Source organism: Calliphora vicina, chromosome 5 (genome assembly GCF_958450345.1).
Source record: "Calliphora vicina chromosome 5, idCalVici1.1, whole genome shotgun sequence".
Taxonomy (NCBI): Eukaryota; Metazoa; Arthropoda; class Insecta; order Diptera; family Calliphoridae; genus Calliphora; species Calliphora vicina.
In genome coordinates this window covers 45,885,105-45,910,072 of record NC_088784.1, presented here as the reverse complement: position 1 = coordinate 45,910,072, position 24,968 = coordinate 45,885,105, and the positions used below count along the sequence as shown (strand labels likewise).

Genomic DNA, 24,968 nt, shown 5'->3' with positions numbered 1-24,968 from the left:
CCACTATTTCACCTAGCCCCCATACAAATGTCCTCCCGAAATTGGACTTTATCGGTCATAAATGTTTAATTTATAAATATATCTCCACAAATTCCGCTCCAAATAAGTTTTATATACACAAAATTCATGTCACCAAATTTTGTTACGATCGGTCCATAATTAGTCATAGCTCCCATATAGACCCGCTTCCGAAAATCACTTTAACGTGCATAAATCGCTTAAAAATGTTGGTAAACACACAAAATTCAATATAGTTAACTTTAATATATGTAGACATAAATCACACGACCTAATTTCATGGTGATCGGTCCATAATTGGTCATAGCCCCCATATAACCGAAAATCACTCAAAAATATAAATTATTGAAATTTTAAAAGAAAATTTTTTTTTGCTCTTTTACTTAGTGTAGGGTATTATATGGTCGGGCTTGACCGACCATACTTTCTTACTTGTTTTATTTGACCTTAACTTATGTACCAGAAATTTCAGAAAGATTAGAAAAATCAAAAATATTCGATACGAACAAATATAGAATGGCATATAAAACGTATAATACATTAAATAAATTATTCAGTAGGACAAAAGATAAAATGCTAAAATGGGATATGTCGAATATAGTACAAAACAAAAGATAAAATGCTAAAATGGGAATCGAATATAATATACAAAATACCTTGTGATGGAAATGATACAGAAAATTGTAATAAAGTTTATGTAGGTACAACGAAAAATAAACTAAAAAGAATAGCTGGACATAAATCTGACCAAAAATACAGAGACAATAATTCACAAAAAACTGCATTATCTTCTCATTGTGCAAAATTTAATCACTATCCAAACTTTGAAAATGTATCAGTATTAAACACAGAAAATAACTATAAACGTCGTTATATGTTAGAAATGTTACAAATAATGTTATATTATGTTATATTATATTCATTTAAAAACTAATTTTAATATTTTTTGTTTGTATGTTTAAAAACTTTCATATATGTACATACTTTTTCATATGACAAATATTTTGAAATAACAAAAACAAATTTTTTTCCTGAAGATGCTACACATTGATGTAGCGAAATATTGAAATAAAAATTAAATATTTTTATAAAAAAGACCTCACGCTTAAATAATTATTATATTAAAATATTCTATATATTTAACCATTGAATAAATTTATAATATAGAATGGAAAAATTTGAATACAATTATAAATAGGGTGTAATATCAAATACTGCCACCCTTGAATCCTTTAACATACCGAGCCCTAGCGCCAAATTATCGTAAGCGACAAAACACAAATTTTACAGGAGAAGTTTTTTTTTGATTATTTTGAAATTTATACATAGAATTAAAAATGTTTTAAAAATGGGCATTTTTGCGATTTTTAAGGCACTGGATAAAAATCCACCTTGAGCAAAAAAATGCGTATGGTCATTAAATTATTACGGCAGCCAACTTGACAAAACTAATGATGCAGAAGTTCTTATTTTTGGGGCTACTTTTGTCAGAATTGAGTCCCAAAGCAATGAACTAAAAAATGTTCTACTGTGTTATCATTTGCTGGCATATGTTAAATTAAAACATATTTGAACACCCTGTTATCAAAAAACTTCAGTAGGGTGGGAAAAATTTTGAAAATTGAATTTTCAAATGCGATTCTATATATGAAATCGGTTTGAAATCGGGACGAAAACGAAGAAATAGAATCGTTTTAAAAATTGAACATGCCCGAGGTGTCCTATTTTGGGGACCACTGTACACACTTCTGGTGGCTCACGTGGTCCAACTTCAAAACTTAAACTCGAAAACACTTCTTTGCGCATGTGAAATTTTATTCAAATCGGACGTAGGGTATAGAAGTTACAGATTTATTTCTATCTCTTTTTTTCTATACCACTGCGCATTGGGCGAATAGAGCAAAAATTTATTTTTAAAATATTTTCAAAAATATGGAAAGACTTTAAAGAAATTTAAAAAAATCCAATTATATCTCGCCAAAAACATTTATCGCAACATCTGAAAGCACTGGTTAGCAAAGGTATTTTACAAAAAAATATTTTGGATTTACTCTTAGAGAAAAATGGTGGTTTAGACACCACTAAGCATCATTACACATTCAGCTGATTTTTTTTGTAACTTTTTGAAAATTATTTCATTATCGTTAAAAACTGTTTTTTAATCTTGTACTTGTATTTTTATTACCAGAAGATGAAGCCGCTTCAGTTTATGCAACATGGAATAAACAAACATTAAAATGTGGTAATAAAATTGAAACCGATATTGAGAATAATTGTGATATTAGCCAAGAAATGCCACACTGTTCAACAAATATTAACAAATCTGAATATTCCGAAAATATTAATACATTAAGATTTAAATGCCAAAACGAATGCGCGAATAAACTGATATTCAATGGCCTACAAGTTTTATCCAACGATCAAATATTCCAAAACTTGATCGATCAGCAAGAGACATTTTTGGAAAATGTTAAAAATGACAGACCGCGACAGTTTGGCCGACGAGCAGAACGAGTCGCAACGTTATCAACAACTTTAAATAATACAAATCTAAATTGTGAACATATTAACTATGATAACCTGAGACCAATGAGCGCCCCCGCTTCGACTGGTTCAAATATACCAGAGGCTCATAATGCGATCATGTACCATATATCGGATGGTAGTACGATACGAACATCACATAATACGAGTCCAGTTTCAATCGAATCCAGTACTGATTCGGGTGAATCTTTAGGAATATCGGACAATATAGCTGAACCGGGCATTATCGCGAATGATGAGAATAATCGGCAGAGTGCACTGCCAATAGATTTTGAAAATGTAGATGAATCTATTAAATCGGGTTTCAACTCTTACTGGCCCCATAACTACAGCCGAACATTGGCTCTAATTTCATGCACACTTGGATTATTTAACATAAGTCGGTTTGCAGTTCTTACCATAAATTATGGTGGCAATTTTTTAATTCAGTTCCTTATACTTTCAATTATTTTTGGAATTCCATTTCTGTGGCTACAAATGAGCTTAGGAGCGAAAATTGAAGCAGGTCCAATTTCTATGTGGAAAATAAGCCCCATATGTGTTGGTATTGGAATATCTTTAATATGTGTGCAATATTTCATTACAATTTATTCATCGGTTGTAGTTGTATGGCTTTTAGTCTACATACGAGATATTTTTTTATATCACTCATCATATCCATGGACGCAGTTCATTCATCCTATAATTCCGCGGAAATCTTCGCATATTTACACAAATCTAACGGAAAGTGTTCCAGACTACTTCAATGTAAATGTATTACAAAGATTACAAATATTCCAAATAAGTGATGTAAATGCAGTGCATCTTGACATAAGCGATCGCGTAAGTATATTCTAATTCTAATTTTGACTTAAATTGTATTTTTATCAACAATTCAAGCAGGTTGCTTTTTACTTGGTCATACTTTGGGCAGTCGTATTTTTAGTACTTTGTAAGGGACTGAAGTCATTTGGAAACATTATTTTATTTCTCGGAATGTTGCCAATTATTTTCCTAGCTGTGATTGCAGTAAAGCTTTTAATTGTCGTAGATTTTGCGAAACTTCAAGTAAGTTTTATATACATACATAATTTGCAAAACTATTTTAAAACGTTATAATCTATTCTCTCTATTTTAGAAAGTGTTTACTTCTACTGAGTTCGACGAATTTTTGGTGAATTCAAAAACTTGGTCTGCAGCGGCACAGGAAGCTTTTTTAACATGGGGTCTCTTAGGGGCATCCATTATAGCAATATCGAGTCGTACACATAAAACATCTTCTGGATTAACGCTTCGAAGTGATGCTATTTTAGTTGTCTTGGTTACTTTAATTGGATTAAGCTTATCCGCTTTGGTTGGTCTCTGTTCAATACAAATTGTAAACGAATCCGGATATGTTTATGTTCCTGGTTCATATGGTAAATATACAAATTTTGTTAAAAGGTATATACATACATATATCGATAGAAAAATACTGACACATGAATACTGTTCATGATGTAGTACAGTTGTGAAGTTCTGTCACAGTACTTTTCATCAGTTGTGAAAATTTTATTACCCATATGTATTACATAGTTCTATTAGAAGATATATTTTATGTATAACTAAAAATTAATGTAAGTACTTTTTTCGAAAAAAAATACTTTTAAAAAAAATTGCATAAATGCCAATGGTTTTTGTTCTATTGTGATCGTTAAAAATGTAAACATTTTGAGGGTATGGGTAATAAATGGTAAATATATATCTGAAAAAATCGGGAGAAACTTAGATCCGCTATTAGCAAAAATCCAGACTAAGGCCCAATTTTTGACTTCGTGTTTAAATATGAATTTTATTTTTGTTCTATTTAAATAAAAAATTAGTTTCTCAGTGCTTTTTTAAATGATACATAAATGGCCAAGGTAGGACATTTAAATTCTATTTAAGTTTCATAAACTACCATATGTTTTTGACAGCTGACTTTTGTTGTCTGTTTTTTATTTCATTCTATTGTAGCGCTGTATTTTATTACTGCATCTAACAAAAAACTACACTTCCGATGCGGGGAAATTGGGGCTTCTTTTGTGCATTTTCCTACCAATAATTTTATTGTTTAATAACATTTTTTTTATTGAGCAAAATTTATCAATTATTGTTTTGGTTGAACAACTGTTTTATACAAAAATATCGATAATTTTTAGATATTTAGTAGTGCTATCATACTTTTATCTTATTTAAATAAGAAATTTATATAGCACTGAAAAACTTAAACTGTATTTAAATACCACTTAAATTTAAGTCAAAATTAACTAAATACTTATTTAAATACGAAGTTAAAAACTGGGCATAAGGTACGTAAAAAAAGTGAAAATCTCTTAAACTGTAAGCTGTTATAACTGAAACTGTTATATCTAATTTTTTGTAGCTCTCTTGTAGATTCCACCTATATGTAAATCGGATCGAGAACAAAAGTTTGGTATCATTTTTTTTTTAACAGGTTAACATTTTTTTCCAATTTTTTAAAGCTGTGTTTTTATGTATTTATGATTACTTTTTCGCGTTTTTTTTTTAACTTTTTTTTTCCAAAGTGCTGTGTTTTTATGGATTTATGATTAATGAATAATCATAAATCTATCCAAATCCAAAAAGAGAATCCAAAATTATAATATTCTCTTTTGTGACTTTTTTGAAAAAATTGTATTTTTATAAAGTTTTGTGTAAAACAAAAATTTAAATTAAATTTATACTAATATATATTCATTTTTTGGATTTATTATTTGATGTTTTTAATAGCACATTAAGTATGCTTTAATTTCCAATTTTATTCATTAATTTATCGCTTCCGATTCCAAAGTTACAGCATATATTGTGAACTAAGGTATTTTTTTTTAAAAAAAAACAATAATGGACTTAACGGGTTAAAAATTTTTTTTTTTAATTTTTTTTTCAAAAATGCTGCGTTTTTATGTATTTATAATTATTCATTACTAAAAAATTATAATATTCTCTTTTGTGACTTTTTTGAGAAAATTTGTAAATTTATACAATTTTGTGTAAAACAAAAATTGGATTTTAAATAAAATTTATACTATCGTCTATTGTGCTTGGAAAGAAAATTTAATAAAGTTGCAAATTTAAAATCAACCATAAAATTACAAATCGAAAACCTTATCTCAAAAGGGTACGCCAAAAAACTTACACAAAACGAACTGAAAATGCATCATGATAAAACCTGGTACTTGCCGATATTCGTCGTCAAAAATCCTAATAAACCCGAAAAAATATGACTAGTGTGGGACGCCGCTGCTAAGTCCAACGGTATGTCATTAAATAACTTTATGATGACTGGTCCGGATCTGTTAAATCCTCTTGTGGAAATATTATTAAAATTCCGAGTGGGCATGACGGCCATATGTGGTGATATCTCTGAAATGTTTCACAGGATAAACGTACAGGAAAGCGACATGCACGCCCAACGTTTTTTGTGGCGCGTCGAAGGAGACGATATGAATAAGCCAAGTATTTTCGTCATGCAAGCTTTAAGTTTTGCATAAGCTGTATTGCACATTTCATACGCGACAAAAATGCTGAGCAGTTCAAAGAAATTCACCCCCGAGCACTTGAAGCGTCGATGATGAAGCCCAAGCAACTGAGTTAGCAACACAGGTTAAAAATATTCATGCCGCTGCTGGCTTCAAAATGCACAACTGGACGTCTAGCTCTGAAAAAGTTTTGGAGCAACTACACAACAGCAACACAAATGGGCAGACGATGAAGGATTGGGGCACCACTACAAAAATATTAGGTATGTATTGGGACCCCAATATTGACGAGTTTAGATATATTTGCAGATTTTCAAAACTGCGACGTGATGTCTTGAATAATTCAATAGTACCGACAAAGCGTGAAGTCCTACAGGTCCTGATGTCCATATTCGACCCTCTTGGTTTTGTGTCCTGCTATACCATAGGCCTAAAAATACTTATTCAAGAGATATGGCGTGCTGGTATAGGTTGGGACGAACAGCTGACCTATGTATTAAACAAAAAATGGTATAGATGGAAGTCAACTATCGAACTCATAACAGCCGTTAGAATTCCACGATGCTACTATTTAATACTGTCAACAGCCGATGAAATCCAACATCACACTTTTGTAGATGCTGGAGAAAATGCATACGCTACTGAGTTACATGCGCATTAGGGTGGAGCGATTTAGATTTTTTTTTCGTAATCGCTTAGGAATACCTGTTAAAAGTTGACTTTTTAACTCCTAAATATACACAAAAAATTTCATTTGGTGGATCGTATATATAAAGGTGCCCCCATATCATTATAATAATACAGAAATAAATATCTCTAGAAAACGGGGGGAGTGGAAGTCCCCAATGCCCTCCTTATGTCTAGTAGCCTTGGATGTCCTCTATCAGTAAAAAAAATAACCAAGTGATTAGGCCCACTTTCCTAAGCTACAAGTACGATTTTGTGTATTGGGTATAAAAATACCCACTTCGGCATATGTGGGCTGTAAAACGTATGAAATGTGAATTTAGTTTTTCAAGTAAAAATTTGTTTTTTTTTAATTATTGGATATAATTATATTGGCCTAACAATACATAAAAATATTTATATTCAATAAAAACTAAAGTTTATAAAGTATAAGGTTGTTTAATGACCATATTGTTACGAAATTGTACTTGAATTCAAATATAACGATTTTAACGGCTGATTTAAAAGTAGCATAATGCTTTCAAATAACAGTGCTGTAAAACTGTAACATATCTGTGGGCATTATTAAATAAAAGCTTTCAGTTGATTTGATCGTGAGTTGGCAAAGCTGTATTCGATTTCGAATGTTCAGTTGAAGAACATTGTAGAAAGTACACCACAGATGGCGTATGTATTAGAAACCTCTAGACGGTTAAAGAGCAATCTAGAGTGCAGATGGCAGTGTTATAAATAGTGGCAGAGGTTGCAGTCGTCAGTGAGTTTATCAGATACGCTTTTCGAATAAACATCAACTTAGTGCCATAAAGTGTGTTGTGTTTTTCAAGTAAATTCGTGTACATTATAAATTGTGTCTGTATTTCTGAGAATTTATAAACGTGTATAAAAAACATTGAGTGGCTATTTAATTCTGTGGTTGTTGTATATTTTGAGTAAATAAAGAGTTGTTATAATTTTTAAACTACTAAACGGCTTTTATTTGCAATCAAAAGTATCCGGTTTATTTAAAGGAAATAAACCAGCGTTTTGAAAAGGTTAAAACGTGACAATTGGTGTCAGAAGTGGGATTGCAAAATAATAAGCATGAAGTTTGAGGAACTAGTCGAAAAGATACTCGGTTACTAGTCGAAAAGATACTCGGTTATAGAGTCATTTGTGCTACTTTAGGTGGTGCAAGTGTTTTAAAAGTGGCCAATCGTGGAACCCCGCAGGGGGGTGTATTATCACCACTTCTGTGGAATTTGGCTATGAATTCCCTGTTGATCAGGATGGACAACAGAAGGATCAAAACAGTCGCATATGCTGACGATGTTGCAGTTTTTATATCTGGTAAATTTCTGGATACAATATCTAGTTGTATGGAATCATCATTAAGTACACTGAGTGAGTGGAGTATTTCAAGTGGACTTAGTGTGTGTTGTTCAAATGAGGTTTTATTTGTAAGTAAGAGAAATTTTAGTATACATACAATATTTAATAAGGCGGTTTACATGTACATAGTTGTAACATAATTCATGTAGAGACAGTGATGCAATAATGCGTACATTACATTTTGAATATTATTACTAATACCCCTTCTCAATATCAAAAATATTGCTCTAAATATATTCATTAATACAAATTAAAAAAATCTCTTATAAAATGTAATACAATAATTATTTATATAAGCCAATTAACTCTCTAAGTTTATACATTCGTATCTTACTTAAGGGTTTGGTTAGAATATCAGCTAACATAGAATCAGTTGGACAATACTCATATAATACTTTTCCAGTTTTTAATAAATCGCGAACAAAATAATATTTTATATCTATGTGCTTACTTCTTGGTGTTATTTTTTCATCTTGTAGTATTTTCAAGCAACTCTGGTTATCCTCGAAAATTATTGGATTACGAATATCAATTTCAAATTCTTTCATCAGCTGGAAAAGCCATAAAAACTCTTGAGACGCCTCGGCAAGAGATACGAATTCCGCCTCAGTAGATGACAAAGTTACATTTTGTTGTTTTCTGCTGGCATAACTTATTACAGCATCACCAAGCTTAAAAATAAATCCACTAGTAGATTTACGGTCATTCAGGTCTCCTGCCCAGTCCGCATCTGCAAATCCTTCTAATTTCAAATTTGTTTTAGAACCTACACACAATTTCAAATCCTTAGTACCCTTAAGGTATTTCATAACACGTTTCAATTCGGCCCAATCTATATCATTTGGATTGCTTACTTTTCGAGATAAAATTGATATAGCCACGGCAATATCCGGACGTGTATTGTTTGAAACGTATAACATCGAACCAATAGCTTTGCGATATAAATTGTTATTGTTAAAAATATTTTCAGAATTTAATTTCAGGTAACCCGGATCCATAGGTATAGATGAAACCTTTGCATCTTGAAGATTATAGTCATCCAAGATTTTGTTAATGTATTTTCCTTGTGACAGATAAAATATTCCATCCTCTAATGATATTTCAATGCCCAAATAGAGCCTTAAATCACCTAAATCAGTGATTTCAAATTGGGATTTTAAAATATCGATAATATTATTAGCTTCCACATCATGTTTCGATGCGATGACAACATCATCAACGTAGATAAGGACGTAAGTCATTGAATCACCACTACCTTTTACGTACAAACAAGGTTCAATTGTTCCCCTTCTGAATCCCGAATCAATTAAGACTTTATTTATACGGAGATTCCAGCAACGAGCAGATTGTTTTAGCCCGTACAAGCTATGATTCAATTTACAGACGAAATTTTCTTTTTCGGGTATAATATATCCTTTTGGTTGTTTCATAAATATTACCGCATCTATATCGCCATAAAGGAATGCCGTTTTTATATCAATGTGACGTACTTTCATATTTTTGTAGCTTGCAATTGCTAATAAACTTCAAAACGTAGATGGTTTTACCACTGGCGCAAAAATTTCATCATAGTTTTCACCATATTTTTGTGAAAATCCCCTTGCTACCAGCATAGTTCTATACCTCTTATCACCGTTGACTAAGTATTTAGTTTTGTATACCCATTTGCAGTCTATTATTTTACAATTTTTGGGAACCTCCACCAAATCCCACGCATTGTTGTCTTGAAGTGCTTTTATTTCTTCTTCAATTGCTTTCAGCCAATTTTTGTTGTTTGATCCAGACAAAGCATCTTCGTAACTTACTGGATCATTTTCATCGCATATTTTGTACCCATACTTTTTAGCAGGTACACCCTTATTGTTTCTCGAAGACGTTCTGGGAGTAACATGTTGTGATGATTCTGAATCAGATGACGAGGAAAATTCTTCCACAGATTCAAAACCACAAAAGTCATCAGTACTTATCGTATCAACGTTAGTTCCATTTGATGATTCAGCCGATACAATATTGGAACATACGTTTGGTGGGGAAGAATTTTCTTCATCACCGTTATTAACGCCATCAATTAAAGATTCATTTGTTAGCAAAACATTAACTACACTACAATTACCTTCATCACCAACACCACCATTACCAATTTCACCAGTATCAACATTGTGGCTTGAAAATTCAGTTGTGCCAGTTTTATTTTCGGGCTCCAAAAACTTCACATCTCGGCTTACGATGATTTTATCTGTCTCGGTGTTCAATAAACGAAAAGCTTTAGATTCCTCTGCATAACCCACTAATAAACATTTGACAGATACTTCGTCTAATTTTCTACACATTTGTTTGTTAATTTGAGCATATGCCACAGCGCCAAAAATTCGAACATGTTTTAAGTTTGGAGTTTTTCCATGCCACAACTCAAACGGTGTTACATCTACTGCAGCAGAAATAATACGATTTTGAATGTAATTTGCGTTGTTAACAGCCTCGGCCCAAAATTTGATATTCATATCCGCTTCATACAGCATGCATCTCGCCATTTCCATTAAGCTTCTATTTTTCCGTTTTGCTACTCCATTCTGCTCAGGAGTGTAGGGTGCAGTCAGCTGGTGAATGATGCCTTTATCTTTGAAGTATCGCTGCATTTGTTTATTGACGAACTCGCCACCACGATCCGTTCTGAGTATCTTGAGTCGTTTTCCAAGCTGATTTTCTGATTGCTCAATAAATTGTTTTATTTTCTCATAAGCCATATCTTTTGATGCTAGAAAGAAAACAGTACAATAACGACTGTAATCGTCAATGAGCGTCATGAAATACTTATTACCACTAGGTGTTGTATTTTGCATTGGGCCACATAAATCACAGTGCACCAAATCTAAAATTTCCTTCGATTTCGATGCTGAAGACTTCGGGAATTTATTTCTTGTGAGCTTTCCTCTTAAACAAACTTCGCAATCAGATGAACACTTGCATTTCTTTATTTGTATTCCTTGGACTAATTCCTTAGAAACAGACATATTTATGGCTTGTATATTTCTGTGACCAAGTCTACGATGCCAAACGTGAATACAATCATTTTTACATTCCGATACATTCAAGGCCTTATCCTGATGATTTAATACAAACAAATTATTGTTCAGGTAACCTGTGGCGTGTAGTTTTCCATCTTTAGAAATTTTGCAACCATTGCCATCAAACTTAACCTCAAAACCTTTATCAGTCAATCTTCGAACAGATAATAGACTTCCATCTAATTCGGGAATGAAAAGTACGTTTTGTATAATAATTTGTTTGTTTTCGCAAAATAATTTGCAATCACCCACTCCACATACTTTAACCTCAGTACCATTCGCCATATATACAGTATCTGCTAGTTTATTCAAATTGGTAAAATATTTTTCTTCGCAGCACATATGGTTTGTCGCCGCAGAGTCTACGTACCATTCGGAATTTGATCTTTGTTGCATTACACAAAAGCAGACATCACTATTGTCTTTTACGACATTGGCACGATTGTTGTTTTTTCTTTTATTTGTGCAATCTCTTCTCAAATGTCCCGGCTTACCACATGAGTAACATTTTGGCACGAATTTTCCCTTCTTTTGAACTTTAAATGTAGAATCATTTTCCTGTTCACTTCCAAACCTCCTTTTGTACTCCTGAACCAGCTTTTCTTTAACAAAATCTATTGTGAGATCAGCTTCCGGACGCATTTCTAACGAAGAAATTAAATTGTTGTAGTCATCGGGCAGTGTGCCCAGCAAAAATGCAACAGTTTTATGCTCCTCTAGATTTTCACCTAAATCTCGCAAGCGGTCGACAATTGATAAGAATTCGTTTATGTGATTATCCATATTTTGGCCACTAACCAACCTTTTTGACGACATCAGTCTAAGAAGACTTATTTTGTTGGTTATGTTTGCTTTTTCGTGGTGCTTCTTCAGAGTGTCCCAAAATTCTTTAGCTGTTTTCAGGTGTTTAATTAAAATCTTCTGCGACTCCTCAACAGCAAGACCTATAGCAGCTCTGGCCTTTCCATCTTGCGCCAACCATTTTGCGTCAATTGTTTGAGGAACATCACCATCAACAACGAACCACAACTCCCTTTCCAGCAGCAGCAACTCCATGTTGAATTTCCATACGTGGTAATTGTTGTTTGACAATTTAGGAAATTGTGTAATTGTTGTATTCATTTTGATTTCGCGAATTAAACTTTAAATACCAAAGATTTTTAAAATGGCGGGACTGAGCCCATAACCTGTTGTTCAAATGAGGTTTTATTCAAAGAATAACAAGAAGGGAAGGCTCTCTCTTTTTCTACAACAACAACCTCTCTCTCTTCTCACATACAAGTAGTATGTGAATTCAACACACTTGAGAGAGAGATTTATCTTCAAAACTTTTTATTGAAAATTGCAATTCTAACACACACTTTCACAAACACATACAATTTTTTAATTTTTTTCTACACATTTAAACCATTAAATTAACCGAAACATGCTTATTTTGCACAAACGAAAAATATATTTTTTTATTTTTTTTTGACATTCAATTTTTGGGTGTTGAAATTAAAACTGAAAAAAACACATTTGTAAAATTTCGTATTAAAAATTAATACAAAATTCAAATAAGTTTAATTTTTGCAGACATTATTGAATAAAAAGATGAAAAATCTATTTATAAAACCTTTCCAGGTCAAATATAAAATAAATAATTTGAGAATTGTTCGAATTTTTATATTTAATTGTAATAAAATTTTGTTATAATTTTTAAGGTCGCTTTTTTACAACTATGTGTGTTTGAGGAGTGTGGTGAAAGTGTTTTTTTCACCAATACATATAAACAATATATTACTAATACATTCATATAGTTAGGTTTTTTTTGACAACCGACTTAGGTTTTTTTTGACAGCGTTTCACTTCTTGTTAATATTCTTTGGTTTTATTTGTAAGTAAGAGAAATTTTAGTATACATACAATATTTAATAAGGCGGTTTACATGTACATAGTTGTAACATAATTCATGTAGAGACAGTGATGCAATAATGCGTACATTACATTTTGAATATTATTACTAATAGTGTGAACCCACAAAAAACGGAATTGGTATAAGATCGATGACTTCAGACCACCTAGACTGAATGGAATCAGTCTTGAGATTAGAGATAATGCGAAGTATCTTGGCATCATTCTAGATAAAAGACTGTCCTGGAATTTGAATATTCAAAACAGGATTAACAAGGCTTATGTAGCCATCTACTCCTGTAAGAAGGCAATTGGTACAAACTGGGGTATTATGCCGAAGGGTTGGATCTTCAAAGCAGTCGTTAAACCCATCTTGTTCTATGGAGCGTTGGTGTGGTGGCACGCTTGCTACTCACCGTAAGGCTGTGGAAAGAGTTCTCAGGACTATTGCGATACTGATTACAGGCGCTATAAGGACTACCCCCTCTAAGGCACTTTTTACTATCCTAAACTGGTTACCAGTTGATTTAATGGTGATACAAATGGCTCTCAACTCTGCTGTGAGACTGAATGCTGGATGTTCGTGGTCTGGAAAAGACTATGGGCACTCTAAGATACTGTAGTACATATCTTACATAGTAATGTCGATTACTGCATCGCAAAACCATTTTTCGATATGCATTTCCATATTAAGATCCCGAATAGGGATTCATGGCAGCGCGGACTCTTACCCCCTGATGATGTCATAAGGGTATTTACTGATGGCTCAAAGCGGGGCAATAGGGTCGGTGGTGGTTTCTTTATTGAGAACTATGGGATTAAATCCTATTTCAGGCTACCTAACTTTTTTACGGCTCTTCAGGCGGAAATTACGGCCATTAAACGTGCATCCAACTGGCTGAGGTTTTATCAAATATCTGGTGATATATGTATATTTACCGATAGCAAGGCTGCCGTTAACGGAATAGCGGGTGTCTTTACGACATCTAGGTTAACCGAGGAATGCCGGGTATCCCTTAATGAGATAGCGAGATATTCTAGGATAACGCTTATATGGGTCCCTGGCCACGATGGTAATCAGGGTAATTGTATAGCTGACGAACTGGCCAAAATGGGTGCGATGATGGATGATGATGAGATCGACCCCTTTTCTGGTATCTCCCTTGCTATATGCAAGATGGCTGTTCAGCGGACACTATATGAATCTGCACAAAGCAGGTGGACCAATGAGTCTTCCTGTGTTATAATGAGGTCTACTTGGCCCGTATATGATGCCAGCAGGACGAATCTACTTATGGAATTTCGTCGTGAGCAAATAAGGCTAATTGTCTCCTTCATTACAGGACACTGTATAATTGGGACACATGCTAGGAGATTGGGCCTACGGTATAATGACTACTGTAGGAGCTGCCATAATGAAGAAGAGGATGAGACTGTGTCACACCTATTCTGCCAATGCCCGGCTCTGATAAACCTGAGGGAACGCATCTTCGGAATACCATTCCTATCATGCTTAGATGAGCTATCAAGGATAAGTCTTAGACGAATCTACTCTTTCATCAGAGAATCTGGTTGGTTTAGCCTGGAAACAATGGACGTATAATTAATCCAAGATGTTTACCCCCTGGGTATCACAACGGGATCAGTTTTGAATGGACCCAAGTGAGCTGCTTGAAGAGTGGCTACCCATGGAACCTATCCTAACCTTGAGGAACTAAAAGTTGAACAACTCAAGAAAGAATTGAGTAAGTTGGAGCTACCAACAGCAGGTAACGAGGCAGAATTGCAGAAGAGGCTAACTGTGGTAAATCTGGTCATATTCAGCGAAACTGTACAGCACCAAGAAAGCGAACCAGATATGTTTCACCATCAAGAAATAACCAGCTGGCGAATCATCAAGCATTACAGGAGCCACCTTTAAAAAGAGCTAGCACTGAGGCAGAGGATTTGGTATGGTCCCGTGAGGAAGTGGAGGATTGTATAGACAATAGTTTCTTGGTGTTGGAACCAGCGGATGTGAGAAATGGCCATGTAACAATGGAGGCCCTCGTTGAACAGTGCAACGACAGAATGGTTCCTGTTGGAGTGCTAGGTCTGTCCCGCAGAGAAAAGATCATCAGGCCGGGTTCCAAGATGGATGAAGGTGCTTCAGCAGAAAAATAAATGCATGAACTCGTTTGGAGCCGAATTAAAATGATAAATCACCAAATGAAAACCAGATATAGCTCACAACGTAATAAGGGTTTGTCATCCAAAATAAGAAATTGGACGACATGGTTTATAGAATACGGAAATGTGGAAGACCGATATCGGGAATTAAAGTTGAACATCTGAAACGTCTAGCTGCCTATGGGAGAAGTGAATCTATGCCTATTCGGGACGAACAGGCTTAAGCGGGGGGCAGTGTTACGAAATTGTTCTTGAATTCAAATATAACGATTTTAACGGCTGATTTAAAAGTAGCACAATGCTTTCAAATAACAGTGCTGTAAAACTGTAACATATCTGTGGGCATTATTAAATAAAAGCTTTCAGTTGATTTGATCGTAAGTTGGCAACGCTGTATTCGATTTCGAATGTTCAGTTGAAGAACATTGTAGAAAGTACACCACAGATGGCGTATGTATTAGAAACCTCTAGACGGTTAAAGAGCAATCTAGAGTGCAGATGGCAGTGTTATAAATAGTGGCAGAGGTTGCAGTCGTTAGTGAGTTTATCAGAGACGCTTTTCGAATAAACATCAACTAAGTGCCTTAAAGTGTGTTGTGTTTTTCAAGTAAATTCGTGTACATTATAAATTGTGTCTGTATTTCTGAGAATTTATAAACGTGTATAAAAAAACATTGAGTGGCTATTTAATTCTGTTGTTGTACATTTTGAATAATTTTTAAACTACTAAACGGCTTTTATTAGCAATCAAAAGTATCCGGTTTATTTAAAGGAAATAAACCAAACGTTTTGAAAAGGTTAAAACGTAACAATATGAAAAGTAGGCAATTTTTGGATTTTCAATTGTGTTGGGGCACCTCAAAACATCAAAATAGGTCAGTAATATTTCGTACGTTTAACTTACTCATTAAAAGGCAACTTTATATCGCTATTCCATTGACAAAAAAAAAATTGCATACATTATCGCTCCACCTTAATGCGCATTAAGAAAAACAACAACATAAACGTTACGCTAATTGCTGCCAAAAGCAAGGTGGCACCTTTGAAGCCAATTTCAATTCCAAAACTAGAGCTGCAGGCTGCAATACTTGGTACAAGACTAGCAAAAACAATATCACAAGTACAGTGGTGGCCACCAATTTAAGACAAATACTTTTTAATCAACTGAATTTTAAGTGCGTTAGAGCCAAAATAGAAGGACCTCTAAGGGTACGCAATTTATTATTAATGTTTCTAGTTTCTCAAAAATGTTTGGAAAAATCGGTAAAATATATATGGACAAATATATGTGGAAATACGTTGACCCACCTCAGCGAACATCCGCTGTTAATAACATGATATGACCGAAACTAATGGAACTAAAAATACGAAATTTGGTTCGAATATTTTATAATAATAAATATATAATGATATAAATGTGAGAAAATATGTTTATTTTAAAAAAAAATTTGTTGGTCAAGTTGTAGAAAAATTTTATGAGTTCGTGGTGAATATGTATGAATTGATACAGTCGAATAAAACACACTTGTGTGTTAAAACAGTCCTCATGCATACATATTTGTGGATATAATTGACAATTACATGGAATTTAGCAAATTATTTTTGTCTTAATTACCTGTCCACCTCTGTACATCAAATAAGAGCTGATTCACAATTTTGGTGGAGCGATGCTAAAACTGTTGTTGAAGTGGCTTCAAATGGATCCCAAAAACTTTCAGCAGTTCGTGATGCACCGTATGGGAACACAAACGTAAATCAGTGGAGATGGGTCCCCACTAAACAAAACCCAGCCGATTTCGGCACAAAAGTAACAACCCCACCAAATGAACAGATATGGTTTGATGACCCGATTTTTTGCAAAATAATGAAAATGCATGTTCTTATTGTGATGATTTGAAATCAAACGCTGTGCATTAGTGATCGAAACGCTGTGCATTAGTGATCGAAAGAGTTCACAATATAGAACTCAATATTGAATATTTTTCAAATTGGAAGCGATTGTATCGCGGTTTGGCAACATTTATTTGTTCAAACGTGGTACGCCTAGAGAAATTTATTCAGAAAACGGGACAAATTTCAAAGCTGCTGAGAAGATATTGTGCAGCCAACTCAAAAACGTAAACATCTCAACCATCTAATCCACGTTTGAACAAATAAAATGGAAATTTAATCCTCCATGTTAGTATGTGATACGTACACATCTGCTCAAAATAATAGATACACCTAATTGGAAAAAATTTAAATGGCGGTAACATTGAAAATTTCCTCGCAAGCGTTAAGAATACATCATATTATTAAAATTTCTATCTGGCAATGTCATGTCAGTCAAAAATCTGGCAACTATTTGCTTTCATGTTGATTTTTAAAAACGAATTTATTTGAATTACAAAAAATTATTTGCTCATAAAAATAGATACACATCAGTAATTTGTAATTTGTTTATATACAATTTTTTTTTTTGTGCAATTTTTTGTTCCTATTTACGTGAAACAGTAATTATAATTTAAATTTTAGCAACAATTTTATAAAAAATAGGACTCTTTTGAAGAAAATGGGACGAAATCATCATTGTACCGAAGATGAGAAAAAAATTGTTCAAACGATGAGAAATCAAGGAAAATCATTACGGGAAATAGCAAAGAGCATAGGAAGATCTTTACATTTTGTCCAAAATGCTTTATCTAAAAAACAAAAAAGAGAAACTCGCGGTAGACCAAAGAAAACCAGTCCAGAAACAGATAGGCGGATCGTCCTTATGGTTAAAAAAGACCCTTTCATATCATCGAAAGCTATTTCTGCGGAGCTATGTAACGAAATCAGTCCACAAACAGTTCGTCGTCGTCTTTTACAAGCTAAATTGCCGGGAAGAATTGCCAGAAAAGTGCCACTAATGCGCCAAAAAATATCAAGACAAGATTAGAATTTGCTAAAGAGCACTTACAATGGTCCGGGTGTGAAGGCGAAAAAAAATGGAGAAATATTTTATGGAGCGACGAAACAAAAATAAATTTGTTTGGAAACGACTGCCAAAGAAATGTACGCCGACCAAAAGGAAAAGAATTCCACGTTAAATTTACGAAAAAGACGGTAAAACATGGCGGGGGAAACATAATGGTTTGGGGTTGCTTTTCATGGAATGGTGTTGGTCCGATATTCCGAATAGAAGATACCATGAATGCTAGTGGGTATAGAGACATATTGGAAAACGTAATGCTTCCATATGCATCGGAAAATATGCCATTAATATGGACATTCCAGCAGGACAACGACCCAAAACATAGTTCAAGATTAGTTAAAAACTGGTTCTTGGAGAATAACGTACCTGTTTTAAGCTGGCCCAGCCAATCCCCTGATTTAAACCCAATAGAAAACTTGTGGAGTGAATTAAAGATAAGGCTTTCGAAGGAAGTTTTCAAAAATAAAGACGATTTATGGGAGAAAACGCAAAAAATATGGTACGAGATTCCATTGGAGAAGTGTCAGAACTTGATATCCAGTATGCCCAGAAGAGTGGAGAAAGTTTTACAAAACAAAGGTGGATATACTGGATACTAGCTTTACTTTAATAATAAACTAATTTTTTTAAGATAAAATTTATTAGCTTTTGTTTAATAAGAATTTTTAAAAATGTATCTATTATTATGAGCACCAAATTTTTCGAAATTTAAGAAATTTAATTTACTTTATAATATTTATTATTAATTATGAAATATTTTGTTTTTGTTTTTTACTCTCCTTTTAACTATAAATAAAAATCGACTGAATTTTTTTTATAATTTTACAATATACCATTATTTTTTTTCGTTTTTAAAAAATAAATTTTGGTGTATCTATTATTTTGAGCAGATGTGTATATTTAGAAAGACAGTCAAAAATTTAAAATTTATTTTCTAATTTTCTAAATAAATATTACAATTAAAACACAGTCTTGCTTAGGCAATTGCCGTGTTAAGTCGATCCTTTTTTCTCTCTCTTAATAAGCGCGTATAGTATAACGGTTTTCTCATTTTACTTTAAACACACAGAAACGTGTTTAATTCTTTTTTTTCTTATTCATTGTTGCTTGAATAATATTCGAAAACAAAAATTTTTTAAAGAAAAAATTTAACCTCTTTCTGAGGACTGAACCACCAAATATGAATGGTTCACACCCTCTGAACCATAATAAGTTCAGGGAACTAGGATCAAATGAGTACCGTGTTGATGACTTTATAGCTCACCCAGAAATAAGACAATGTGATGATCATATTCCACGATACCTTGTTATATCAACCAATATTAATAAAGAACTAACATCTAAACCAATTTCGGCATACAATGTTTTTCAGATATAAAAGGGATTAAACTTCATTTCAAAGGACTACACCGACGTTGTTGAGCTTAAATCAGGAGACCTTTTACTCAAAACTCATAACCTAAAGACCGCTGAGAAATTCAGAAAAGCCAACTACATCGACACAATATCGGTGTCTATTACTTATCATAAAACCCTAAAAATTTTTTCAAAGAAAATCATCCACTTCACAGAATCAGAACTTTTGGAAGGTCTAAAAGATCAAAAAGTAGTTGAAATAAGAAAAATTATGAAAAAAGAAACTGATACAGTTCCAACAGGAGCAGCAATAATAACCTTTGATTTAATAAGACGTCCGGAATACCTCAAACTTGGCTGGGAAAGAGTCAAAATCAACGAATACATCCCAAACCCCATGAGGTGCAAAAACTCGGCCACACAAAAAATCGTTGCAAAAATGTGGAACTATGCAGAGAATGCGGAGAAACTATACACCAAGAAATATGTAAAAAGCAATTTTGTGTAAATTGTAATGTAGATACACATGCTTCATATGAATATAATTGTCCATCATTCCTAAAACATAAAGCTGTTTTGAAAATAAAAATTGACCGAAGATGCACTATCAGAGAACTATAATACCAATTCAGAAGCACATACAATTTTTACAAAAAATAACCCCAAATCCACATTTGCAAATATTACCAAAGGAATAAATAATGTAACGAAAGAAAAAGAAACACCACAAAACGAACAATCAAAGAACAAGGAAAGCAATAAAACCACTACTTTAAATAAAGAAACAGTAAAACAAAATACTCAAAAACAAACTTTAACTATCACACCAACAACAAGCCTCTCAGAAACACAAAATGAACAACAAAACCCTCAAAAAATATACATCATCCACTAGAAAACACCACAACAGAAATGGAAACTGAAACTGAATTAAATCATATGACTCCGAAAAGAACAACTCAACAAATTGATACACGGTCTCCAGGAGATGATCTATCTCCATATTCTCGTGCAATTTATTGCGACATTAAAACCCAAATAGAAAAAACATTAACCGAAAAGAAAAAGAAAGAAAAAACATAATCACAAATAACAACTCACAATTCTTCAATATTTACTAAATTTCATGAACATTGGTCTTGACTTATCCATAATACAATGGAACATACAAGGGTTCTTAAACAATAAATTTGCATTAGAATTATTAATAAAAAAACACAATCCAAACATAATTATCCTACAAGAAACTCATATTATACAAAAAAACAAACAATTTTTACATTTTCCAAATTATAAAATCTTCCACCACAACAAAGAATACTCAATCTGCAAATCCGGAATAGCAATATTAGTAAAAAGTTCTATTAATGTTACTCATCACTTAACATCAACAGGAGACCTTCTACATCAAACTCTAATCCTTCGAAGAACAGAAAATCTACACATTACAAATATATATAAAGAAAGAAATGTTACAGTGAACCAAGATATAATAAACACCATACCAAAATTTAATTCCGGCCAAAACTTGATATGTGGGGACCTAAACACACAAAATACAATATGGGGCTCACAGTACACTTCACAAGCAGGAAATCTATGGGAGTTTTTTGCCAATGAAAGAATCCTAACTTTCATAAATGATGGATCTCCAACACTCTTAAGTACGATACAATCTCTCACAGCAATAGATGTTTCCATGGCCACAGTGAATTTAGCCATCTCCTTAAGCTGGCAATGCTTTAGTCACGAAATAAGCGACCATTTTCCAATTTTCATCCAAAACGCAAACGGTAACTCCTGTCACAAAAAATACGTCAAAAGATTTATTGAAAATCTAGCTGACTGGATAGTTTTTTTGAGAAACACTTATGAGCTTTCAAATAACAATCCAATTTCTGACAATATAAATAAAGAAGCGGCCACAATAAGTAAAATAATTAGAACATCTGCAAATAAATCAATGCCGGTAAGCCAAGGTCCAAAACATAACAGCCAGAACAATCCCATTTGGTTCAACTCACATATAGCATCTCACATACAAGCAAAAAATGCTAGCTGGAAACTCTTTAAAGAAGGAAAAACCTTTTAGATGCCATAAACTACAGAAGAAATTGTGCATTAGTACGAAGAACGTGTAAAGAAGCCAAACGCAAAACCTGGGAAAACTTCCTAAATTCCTTAAATCCTTTTTCCGACTCAAAAATGCTGTGGCATAATGTAAGAAAAATAACATATTCAAGATCAATTGATTTTCCGTCTATTTACCATGACAATGAAATTCTATCCCATCCTCAACAAATAGGAGATGTCTTCGCAAAGACCTGGTGTTTAATAGGGTCAGATAACTCCTTCAATCCATTGATAATAGAGAAAAAAAGACAGCTCAACATCGACTTTCTTGAAAACACTCCAAATGAAATTACAGAGCTAAACAACCCTGTTTCAATACTTGACCTTCAAAATGCACTTAAAAAGTGCAGCGGATCTACACCTGGTCTAGACAAAATCTGTTATTCAATGATAAAAAACTCTTCATCTACACTTAAGTTAAGACTATGCAAATTTTTCCCAATATTGTAGCCAAACGCATGGAAACACGCTATCTTGAGCCCAAAACCAGGCAAAAACCCAAACAGCACAGACGGATATAGACCTATATCGCTACTGCCTGCTATATCAAAAGTGTTTGACAAAATTATTTCACAAAGGTTATGGAAACACTGCCAAAAATACATCGCACAAGCACAGCTTTTGACAAAGTCATTAACTTTGCTGTAATAGAGGAACTACACAAATGGGGAGTAACCAAAAATCTGCTAAAGCTGGTAAAATCATTTCTCTCAAACAGAAAAATATCTGTAAGAGTAGATGGTTTTGTTTCAAAGTCTTGTGGATTGGACAATGGGATCCCTCAAGGCTCGCCATTGTCTGTGGTATTGTATACTGCTTATATAAACTCACTTTTTGATAAACTGAGAACTGTTAGAGGCATAGATCACATATCAATTTACGCAGACAACATATTCATAATAGCCTCAGGATCGCACGAGGAAACAAGCTCATCGCTTAATAATTGTGACGCTGTTATAAATCAATGGACAAATCAAACAGGAGCTGTAATCCCCATAAACAAATGTGAAGCTATCCACATCTGCAGAAAATACAAGTGCAACCTTACGACTATTACATTAAGAGGATTTAGAATTCCAGGTAAGTCTGAAATGAGAATCCTAGGAATCTCTTTCACAAAAAAAATTCTTTGGAACCAACATATTAAGACTCGCATCGACATACTAAAAATAATAAATAATCTATTAAAAATAATTTGCACTAAACATAAAGTCCCTCATATATGGTTGGACAACAAAAACTAACATAAAGAAAGTAAATGCCAGTATAAACAAATGTTTCCGCACAGCCACTGGGATCCTTCAAGCCACTCCTAACGATGCACTAAGAATAGAAGCAAAAATAAATAACTTTGAAACCATTTTATGAAACCAATCTATGACAAATGTTAACCATGGCTTACATAATACAATATGGGAGCTAATGGACAAAGATGACACATCCTATTCTTATGGACTTCAAAACATCATTAAAAGTGCCAAGGAGATGAAAATACCACTACCAAAACTATCAACTGTGCCAACAACAAGAATTTCATCGAACTCCATGCTTACAATCAACACATCCTTAAATTCTATTAGAAAAACCGACATAGATCAAAGTATATTTCAACAACTTTACTTAAGCGAAAAAGAAAAATATAATGCCTAATTAACAATATTTACCGATGGATCTTACTCAAATGGAAACACTTCGTATGCTGTTATTGAACAAAATGATGAAAACCATAAAATCATTAAACAATCATTACTACCAAACAATGCCGGTATTTTCCCAGCGGAATTAGCAGCTCTTCGGTTCGCAGTATCCTATGCATCACTAAAGAAAGAAAAGACTTTGATTTGTACCGACAGTTTAAGCGCAACCAAATCCCTAAAATACGAAGGTGAAAATAGAAAATATGTTGTAAATAACTGTATACTAGTTGCCGAAATTATCATTCTTTGGATTCCTGGACATCTAGGAATTAAGGCTAATGAATACGCAGATTTAGCTGCGAAAAATGCAGTAAAATACCCATTAATTACCGAAGTACCACCACAGCAGGAAAATCAATGGAGCACATCAACTAGCTTTCTAAGATCGCATAACGAGACCATAGCACGACCTTCCTACTGTAAACACTTCAGCCGAAAAGACTGCATTATAATTGCTAGAACTAGAGTTGGAACAACAAGATTCAGTACACAACATTATTACGAACAAACTCAACCTAAATCGTGTGAACACTGCTCTGAAATTCTGACAATAAAACATATTCTAAAAGAATGTCCATTAACCTCAACCACTGAATCACTACAGGATTTACTAAACTGCCAAAATAGGAATACAGCTACAAAAATAAAAAATATCCTGACAAATGCCAATGTTCTAAATGAAATTTAATATTTACATACACATACATAGTGTAATGGCCTAGTAGCCCACACTATTCAATTATTGTATTTTATAAATTAATTTTGTATTATACTTTAAATAAATAAATAAATTACAATTAAAACAAACTATATTGATTCAATTTACAATATATAAAACAAGTTATAATATTAACAAAGTTCATTCTCATTCTTCAACACCCCCACTAGAATGAACGCCAAGATTCATCAGGTCACAGCAATGAAAATGCTTCACACTTGATAGGGATTTTGTTAAGATGTCTGCTGCCATATTCTCGGTATTGAGATAGTTAATAATGATCTTTTTATTATTAACTAGTTCTCTTAAAAAGTGATGTCTTATATCAATATGCTTTGAACGAGCATGATAAGTGTTGTTGTGAGACAAATTTATAGCACTTTTGTTATCACATTTTATTACAATTGATGATGGTCTTCCAAGTTCATTAAACAAAGATTGTAAAAACAACGCCTCTTGACCAGCTGCTGCCAAATCCATTTATTCCGCTTCTGTTGTTGATAACGCTGTTGTTTGCTGTTTCTTAGAGTTCCATGAAATACAGCCACCTTTCATCTACATCTCCAGCCCAATCTGCATCTGAGAATCCTTCAATGAATTCATTTTCATCCTTAGAAAATTGTAGTTTGTATTTCATAGTTCCATTAAGATACCTCATGATACGCTTTACAGCTTGAAAGTGTGCCTTACCAGGGTTATTATTAAATCTGGCTAAAGCCCCCACTGCAAAAGAAATATCTGGACGACTTACTTGAGCTGCATACATAATACTTCCAATTGCTTCTTGATATGGTATCTTTTTCATTTCTTCAACTTCTTCTTCAGTTTGTGGGCTCATCTCTTTGGTAACCGTTTTACTTATGT

The 24,968-nt window shown here is 33.3% G+C and overlaps 1 protein-coding gene across 4 annotated transcripts in view; it reads left to right on the top strand.

Annotated features, from left to right (window-relative positions):
• bdg (bedraggled) overlaps nt 1-24,968 on the top strand; it is a 99,891-nt gene that overhangs the window by 65,189 nt on the left and 9,734 nt on the right. For 2 of the 4 annotated variants that reach the window (XM_065511000.1, XM_065511001.1), the window contains exons 3-5: nt 2,207-3,384; nt 3,442-3,609; nt 3,680-3,959. In XM_065511000.1, the coding sequence (XP_065367072.1) occupies nt 2,207-3,384; nt 3,442-3,609; nt 3,680-3,959 (1,626 nt within the window). The remainder of the gene's footprint in view (nt 1-2,206; nt 3,385-3,441; nt 3,610-3,679; nt 3,960-24,968) is intronic. The other 2 variants (XM_065511004.1, XM_065511002.1) reach the window with 2 other exon arrangements.